Genomic DNA, 9,102 nt, shown 5'->3' with positions numbered 1-9,102 from the left:
ATCACCTGTTAGGGTAATGAGCGAGGTGCTTGGTTCTTTTTTTTCTTTTTTTTGAGTTGGAGTCTCACTTCATCCTCCAGGCTAGAGTGCAGTGGCATACTCACAACCACCCCAGCATCGACCTGCTAGGCTCAGGTGATCCTTCCGTCTCAGCCTTCCAAGTAGCTGGAGCTAAGGGTGCAGTAGTTTTTGATTTATTGTAGAGACAAGGTCTCGCCAAGTTGCCCGGGCTGGTCTTGAACCCGCGTGGTCAGGCAATCCACTCGCCTCGGCCTCCCAAAGTGCTGGGATTGCAGGCTGAGACACTGAGCCTGGCCAGCTCTTTTATCTATGCCACTTACTATTTACTTTCATTGTCTGTGATGAGCTACATCGAACAAATGCTGCCTGGTTGCTTCAGCCTTGTCTGGTACGAAATTACATCACCAGTGAGTTCAAACTCCATTTTACTCTTAGCTAAGGGGGTTTTTGAGCACGACTTGAGAGGCCTCTATCTTTGTTTGGTACGTTTTGGAGGTCCCGAGAAGGTTGCAATCTGGGGCTGGAGCTCCAGGCCCTCTGGGGGGAAAAAAAAAATCTATGGCCCTCCTAAGGCTCAGAGCTACTCCTAAAGCTCCTTTGAACTCATGTATGGGTGACCTCTTTTACTACAGCCTGGAATACATACAGAGCTCCCTCCTTAGGAAACTATCTCCCAGGCTTAGAACTAGCCAGGAAATCTTTTTTTTTTTTTGAGTTGGAGTCTCACTCTTGCCCAGGCTGGAGTGCACTGGCATGCTCACAGCCACCGCGGCCTCTACCTGCTGGGTTCAGGTGATCCCTCTGCCTCAGCCTTCCAAGTAGCTGGAACTACAGATGCACACCACCACACCCGGCTTGCTTTTTTTGTGTGTGATTTATTGTAGAAATGAGGTCTCATGAAGTTGCCCAGGCTGGACACGAACCCCCAGGCTCAGGCAATCCTCTCGCCTTGGTTTCCCAAAGTGCTGGGATTACAGGCTGAGCCACCACCCCCAGCTGCCAGGAAATTTAAGGGACTATGCTGGTCAACATATCCCTGCTTCCTGTGGGAGCACACCTCTGGTATCTCAGTTGCAACCTGGAGACGGGGTACTTCTTAAAGATTTACCTAGCCAAACTAAACCCCTCCAACCACCTTGGAAGGGGCCCTTTCAAGTGATATTATTATATTTTGAGTTGGAGTCTCACTCTGTCACCCAGAATGGAGTGCTGTGGCACACTCTTGGTCAGCGCAGCCTCGACCTGCTGGGCTCAGGCAATCCTTCCAACTCAGCCTTCCAAGAAGCTGGAACTACAGGCATGCACCAGTGCCACTGGCAAATTTTTTGATTTATTGTAGAGGTGAGGTCTCGCCAAATTGCCCAGGCTGATCTCAAACTCATGGGTTCAGGCAGTCCTCTCACCTTGGCTTTCCAAAGTGCTGGGATTATAGACATGGCATAAGCCACCACTCCCGGCCCTTTCAAGTAATCTCAGCCACCCCTACAGTAGCCAAACTTTTGGAATTTCCTTCCTGGATCCACTTATCCAGAGTCAAGATAGCACCTCCACTGCTCCCAGAAACTCCTACTCTAGGAAAATTTACACCAAGGCTATACACCTTGGAAACACGAGGCTATCTTAAATACCTCTTTAAAAAGGTCAATTTAGGTCAGGCGCGGTGGCTCACACCTATAATCCCAGAATCTTGGGAGGCCAAGGGGAGAGGATTGCCTGAGCCCATGGGTTCCAGACCAGCCTGGGGAACATGGTGAGACCTCATCTTGACAATAAATAAAAAAATTAGCCGGGCATGGTAGCAAGCACCTGTAGTTCCAGCTACTTGGAAGGCTGAGGCGGAAGGATTGCCTGAGCCCAGCAGTTGGAGGCTTCATTGGCCAGGAGCATGCCACTGCACTCCAGTCTGGGAAGACAGAGTGAGATTCCAACTAAAAAAAAAAAAGATTAGCAAACAGGCTATTTCCTATGGGATGCCCTTATTGTCAACCTCAAAAATCTATTAAAACCTGTAGAGACAGGCACAGTGGCTCAAGCCTGTAATCCCAGCATTTTGGCAGGCTGAGGCGAGAGGATTGCCTGAGCTCAAGTGTTCAAGACTAGCCTGGGCAACTTGGTGAGACCTCGTCTCTAGAATAAATAAAAAAACTAGCCAGGCATGGTGACGTGTGCCTGTGGTTCCAGTTACTTGCAAGGCTGAGATGGAAGGATCGCCTGAGTCCAGCAGGTTGAGGCTGTGGTAGCCATGAGCATGCAGCTGCTGCATTCCAGCCTGGACGACAGAGTAAGACTCCGACTCAATAAAATAAAAAAAACCAAAACATTTAGAATGTGGTTTAAAGCATCTACATATATTGATTGTGAGTTATAGATATGTTTAATCACCCATTTAATGTTTTGTAATGAAGTCACCTACTACAGACACATTGATTGGTGGACAACTCCAGATTGAGGCTCTTTAACCTGGTCTGCAGGAAAACTGTGAGATTGGCAAGACTTCATAGATGCCAGATCTGTGACAACGTCTTCTCTGTTACCTTTAATTTCTCTCTGTGTGCTAACTCTAGACTCCTTCTAGAACAGGGCGCTGTAGATAGAAATCAGTTTTGGGCAACCATATCAAAAAGCCTTGGAGTCATTCACTTAAAGATAGGATGACTATACCTATTCAACATGGACCTTGCCGGCGTGCTGATTTTCCTGTTCGTGGTAACTTTAAGTCAAACCTACCCACTAGTATGTGAAGCTCTAATAGTGTCTGGTTTTGTGCCACCTACTCCGATCTAAATACCCAAGATAATCTACAGTCAGCGGGTTCTCCTACTCCACTGGGTGACCTTCTCTCTACTTACAGAGCACCTGCTAGGGTTTCATCAAGACTCTGATAATTTTTGCCACGAACAACATCCCAATGTAGCAGCATTCCAACAAGTATGAGTATCGTTGTACTCTTCCCTGCTTCCAACAACTTGGGCACAACCAGGCCCCCCAAGAAATCCTTGATATTTTAAAGTTAATACTTATGGCCGGGCTCGGTGCCTCAGCCTGTAATCTCAGCACTTTGGGAGGCCGAGGCGAGTGGATTGCCTGTGCCTGTAGGTTTGAGATCAGCCCGGGCAACTTGGTGGGACCTCGTTGCTACAATAAGTCGAAAATTAGGCTGGGCTTGGTGGCTCAGCCTGTAATCCTGCGGCTTTGGGAGGCTGAGGTGAGTGGATTGCCTGAGCCCGCAGGTTTGAGACCCGCCTGGGCAACTTGGTGAGACCTCATCTCTACAATAAATCAAAATGAGCCAGGTGTGGTAGCGCGCGCCTGTAGTTCCAGCTACTTGGAAGGCTGAGGCGGAAGGATCGCTGGAGCCCAGTAGGTTGAGGCTGCAGTGGCTGGGAGCGGCCACTGTATTCCAGTCTGGGTGACAGAGTGAGACTCCAACTCAAAAACAAAAACAAAAAACAAAACAAAACACAACAAAAATTAACTGGGCATGGTAGTGTGTGCCTGTAATTCCGGCTACTTGGAAGGCTTAGGTGGAAGGATCGCTGGAGCCCAGCAGGTCGACACTGAGGTGGTCGTGAGTGTGCCACTGCACTCCAGCCTGGGTGATAGAGTGAGATTTCAACTCAAAAAAACCCCACACAACTTATGTTAAGCATGGTACAGTAATATTAATAACCTCAATGCATGCAAAGGCTGCAAATTTCTGCACCTCAACCAATACAGAACTTAGAAGTAATGGAACTAGCTTCTTGGGAGTATATTCGTTTCAAAAATTTAACTAAACTGTTCATTTCCTTAGTGGAACTGTCATCTTAGCTAATTACAGTGGCCAACTTATAGCAACCAACTGGCTTCCCTGAGGGAGAGCAGGGTTATTGGGAGGAATTTTACATCCAGGACTCAAGGTCAAATCCCACTGTGGGACTCGCAGAGACATGGAAACAGATTGTGGAGAGATTCAACTCTGGACTCAAGGCTTTAAGAGCTGTTGAAGGTATGGGATGGATTCCTATAGTAGGATCTCACATGGCTGGAGTTGTTATGCATGATTATATCTTATCTGATCTTCATACTTTAATATGCCAGGAACACTATGTTGCAGAATATACTTACCGAGTATTAGTTCTACTTAGTAAAGAAGAAGGAGAAATCAGACAGCATATAATGACTAATAGCATAGCACCGAATTTTCTTTTTCTTTTTTTTTTTTTTTTTTGAGTTGGAGTCCCACTCCGTCGCCCAGATTGGAGTGCAGTGGCTGCTCCTGGCCACCGCAGCCTCGACTTGCTGGGCTCCGGGGATCCTTCCGCCTCAGCCTTCCAAGTAGCTGGAACTACAGGCGCGCGCTACCATGCCCGGCTAATTTTTGATTTATTGTAGAGATGAGGTCTCGCCAAGTCATGTAGGTGGGTCTCGAACCCACGGGCTCAGGCAATTCACTCACCTCGGCCTCCCAAAGCGTGGGATTATAGGCTGAGCCACCGAGCCTGGCAGCACAGAATTTTCTATTGGCAAAGGTAGGAGAACTCTGTGGAGTGGTAGGTGGTATGTGTTGTACTACCATTGATGATTTACAATCCAATATGTCAAATTATGTTAATACATTAGAAGCTTTAGCTGAACAAACTTCTACTTTACGAGGTCATTTTCAACTTTCTGCTATTGTTTCAACTACCCTAGGAGTTTTTATTATCATTTGTTTAATCACATTCACTTGTGCTTTAGCACACTGCTTTATACCTAGAAAATAAAGAATGATCCATAATTTTTTTTTTTTTTGAGTTGGAGTCTCACTCTGTCACCCAGACTGGAGTGCAGTGGCTGCTCCCGGCCACACAGCCTCGACCTGCTGGGCTCTGGCGATCCTTCCGCGTCAGCCTTCCAAGTACAGGCGCACTACCACACCCGGCTAATTTTTGATTTATTGTAGCGATGAGGTCTTGCCAAGTGGCCCAGGTGGGTCTCGAACACGCAGGCTCAGGCAATCCACTCACCTCAGCCTCCCAAAGGCGCAGGATTACAGGCTGAGCCACCGAGCCCGGCTGTTCCATAGATTTTTGCCCTGAATTCCACTCCTCTTGTTTTCGGTGGGAAAGTAGGTAGGGACATTTCTATGCCCCACTCTTCCGGGGGCCGGAAGTAGTTACAGATGACTGACCTTTGCCCCTGTTCTTTAGCTACAAATAAGAATATTTAAAACAACAAGAGGAGGGAATGAAAGGGTAAAGTTAGTACTGTCAAAATGGAGTTGGCTTAGCTGAACTGCAGCCATTTTAAAGCAGACATCTTAACTGAGTTATTTTTTTCTTTTTTTCCACATGCTTTGCTAGTTAATTATTGTGCTCCATACATCTCACCCTCTAATCATTAGCCAAGGACAAACCCAGTAATTAGAAATAGTAAACTGGAGATAGCTATTGATAGTTGTTTTGTAACTTTTAATTATATTTTGTCCTAATTACTCTTTTATTCTAAGTATCTGTTTCCTGGCAATGCAAGACCAAGCTAACCTCACTTACTGTCATCAGCCTCCTGTAACTGCCCACTGGCCCACCACCTGGAATCACAAGACTAATTGCCTTGACAATGGCAAAGAAAGGAAGACCAGTGTTATTAACACCCAAGAATAGTTGCTGAAGATTTTTTAATAGCATCCTTATAGAAACTTTAAAAGCCTTTTCTCCTTAAAGCATATGCCACACTTGCCTATGAGCATTGGTCCCTCCGTATCTGTGGAAAGTGAGTAATAAACTTTGTTTCTTTCTTTTTGCAAATCTTTGCTTTATTCCACACTGGCCTACCTTGCCTCAGTTTATCCTTACAGTAAGGTTTATTTGTAAATGTTTATCCTGCTTACATTTACCTAATTTACTCATTCTTTTTCTTTTCTTTTTTTTTTTTTTAGTTGGAGTCTCATTCTATCACCCAGACTGGAGGGCAGTGGCACACTCCCAGCCACCGCAGCTTCGACCTGCTGGGCTCAGGTGATCCTTCTGCCTTAGCCTTCCAAGTAGCTGGAACTACAGGTACATGCCACCATGCTGGCTAATTTTTTGATTTATTGTAGAGATGAGGTCTTGCCAAGTTGCCCAGGCTGGTCTTGAACATGCAGATTCAGGCAATCCTCTCACCTTGGCCTCCCAAAGTGCTGGGATTATAGGCGTGAGCCATTGCACCTGGCCTAATTTACTCATTCTTAACACTTATGTTTAAGTTGCTTATGAAAAATGAAGCTAGCCATCATCTTAAGTTTTCTTGTTGACAAGTCAGACAAGTATCAAAAATACTACAAAACCAAAGAAACTAGAAAGCTAATTATGGGCCTTCTCCCCCCGGCCCCCACAACTGACATGCATCAAGACAGTTGAGAAAAGAAAAACAGTTCGGAGCAGTCTATGCTGTGTTGCCTCTTCAAAATGTATCAGGCCCAGGGAGACAATGATCATGGGACTTCATTCATGCCACCTCCACTCCTTGCATGCACCCATGCCCAGAGGCAAATGTTTAAAAGCATTTTGTTCCTGACTAGTTTCCTCACTATCTTCATGTTCCTGGAATTTGTCTTACAAAAAACCATGTCTAGCCAATCAATAGCTTATGTTATTTTAGTGTTAATTCTTGTAAACAACGTAGGAACTGCCTCTTTTTCTTTCTTAAAAACCCACTTGTATCTGCTACTAGTTGGAGTGTATACTCAAGATAACTAGAATCTCTGGCCCAAGGTGGCCATCCTCGAGGTTTGGGCTTGAATAAACACTATACTTCATCATGATTTCTGAATGTCATTATTTAACGTTGACACATTCATCAATGTATGTTTACTATGCATTCTACTTGGAGGAAAAAAAAACTTTTATTTGAGGAATTCAACTCCTTTCAAATTATCATGCCCAAGCAGGGTGTGGTGGCACAAGCCTATAATCCCAGCACTTTGGGAGACTAAGACAAGAGGATTTGCCTGAGTCCAGGAGTTTGAGACCAGCCCCGCCAACATGGCAAGACCTCGTCTCTACAATAAATAAAAAAAATTAGCCGGATGTGGCAGCGCACACCTGTAGTTCCAGCTACTTGGAAGGCTAAGGCAGAAGGATTGCCTGAGCTCAGCAGGTTGACACTGCGGTGGCTGTGAGCATGCCACTGCATTCCAGCCTGGGTGACAGAGTAAGACTCGTAGCTCAAAAAAAAAAAAATTATCTTGCCCAGAGAGTCATTAAAATGATACAGCAATCATGTCCTACTTCTCACCTTGAGCTATATATTAATAGTTACCTCTCGAAACTGCTTGCTATTGCCACAAGTAGCTATCAAGTAACCTTATAATGCCTTATCAGACACTATAACCCACTCTCTATAGCCTAACAACATATAGCCAGTCACTCAACAGTGTTTTCTTCTCTTACCCAAATTCTTTTTTTTACTTATTATAGAGACAAGATCTTGCCACGTTGCCCAGACTGGTTTCAAACTTCTGAGCTCAGGTGATTTTCTCACCTCCACCTCCCAAAGTGCTGGGATTAAAGGTGTGAGCCGCTGTGCCTGGCTGAGCAGAGGTCCCTTAATGAGTGGGAGTATGTAGTTGAGGGGCTTGAAAATTGTACCAGAAGTCAGACAAAGCCAGATGTTTTACTCAAAGGTGGGACATGCAGATGATAGAGAGTGACCTGACCTGTATCATTCCAAATTTTTCTTGTTTTTTTTTTTTTTTGAGTAGGAGTCTCACTCTGTCACCCAGACTGGAGGGCAGTGGCACACTCATGGTCACTGCAGCCTCGACCTGCTGGGCTCTGGTGATCCTTCAGCCTCAGTCTTCCAAATAGCTGGAACTACAGGCATGTGCCACCACGCCTGGTTAATATTTTGATTTCTTGTAGAGATGAGGTCTTGCCAAGTTGCCCAGGCTGGTCTGGAACTCATGAGCTCAGGCAATTCTCTCACCTCGGCCTCCCAAAGTGCTGGGATCATAGGCGTGAGCCACTGCACCTGGCCTCATCCCAAATTCTTAACTAAAGGTCTTGTGGAGTCATTGCCTGATAAGAACTCACCAGAGTTTTTTACCCTATTACCCTAGATCCTAAAGTTTACTTTCCAACCTGCCTCTAGCATAGTATAACATGACAAATGTATGCAGGTTTATGGCCCTGCAAAACCATCTCTTATGAGACTTATCTCAGACTCCAGGAAGCCTTCTAAGACACTTATCTATTCTCCCTGAAATCTACCACTTATAGGGTTTCATCTACATATCAACACACCTGGAGTTTCCCCACACGCTTATGTTAACAAAGTATCTCCTCTACTAATTTCCCAAATTCCCCAGATAGAACTGCAAATAACCAGTAAAGAAATCTTTGAATTCACCAATGACCTACAAGGAAATGTCTCTCCTTCCTGGGCCAAACCAAAGAAAATATCACATATATTGATTAATGGCTTCTTGTAACTTCTGCCTTCCTAAAGTGTATATAACCAAGCCTTCATTTAGCCACAGTGGGCACATGTTTTCAGGATTTCCTGACAATGGGTGTACCTGCGCTTAAGTCCTCAAGTTTGGCTCAATAAACCATCTTAAATATTTTACAGAGTTTGGCATCTTTTCATAATACAATGAAAATTCCTGGCACACAATTTTGTACCCTGTCCCCCTTTTTCTGCCTTTAAAAACCTGCTTGTAGCTGAGTGTGGCTGCTCACACCTGTAATCCTAGCAACTTGGGAAGGTGGAGGTGAGAGAGTTGCCTAAGTCCGGATGTTTGAGATCAGCTTAGGCAACATAGCGAGACCTTTATAGATTGAGATATTGCCTGATTCTAGAATTGCAAATAAAAACCAACAAGATTTTTTTTTTTTAAGTCAGAGTCTCACTCTGTCACCCAGGCTAGAGTGCACTGGTACCCTCACGGCCACCGCAGCCTTGACCTGCTAGGCTCAGGGGATCCTCCTGCCTCAAACTTCCAAGTAGCTGGAACTACAGGTGCACGCCACCACGCCTGATAACTTTTTGATTTTTTTGTAGACATAAGGTCTCTCCATGCTGCCCAGGCTGGTATCGAACCCCTGGACTCAGGCCATCCTCTCGCCTCCGCCTCCC

At 45.4% G+C, this 9,102-nt stretch overlaps 1 protein-coding gene across 1 annotated transcript in view; it reads left to right on the top strand.

Annotated features, from left to right (window-relative positions):
• Positions 1 to 2,691: 2,691 nt before the first annotated feature.
• Positions 2,692 to 9,102, top strand: part of GRSF1 (G-rich RNA sequence binding factor 1) — a 35,351-nt gene continuing 28,940 nt past the window's right edge. The window contains exon 1 of the mRNA XM_021715105.1: positions 2,692 to 2,727. Within this exon, the coding sequence (XP_021570780.1) occupies positions 2,692 to 2,727 (36 nt within the window). The remainder of the gene's footprint in view (positions 2,728 to 9,102) is intronic.

The sequence above is a fragment of the Carlito syrichta genome, unplaced genomic scaffold (genome assembly GCF_000164805.1).
Source record: "Carlito syrichta isolate Samal-C Ts95f unplaced genomic scaffold, Tarsius_syrichta-2.0.1 Scaffold306677, whole genome shotgun sequence".
In the NCBI taxonomy this organism is placed as follows: domain Eukaryota; kingdom Metazoa; phylum Chordata; class Mammalia; order Primates; family Tarsiidae; genus Carlito; species Carlito syrichta.
Note: the sequence above shows the minus strand (reverse complement) of the source record. Positions and strands in the feature narration are given on the sequence as shown.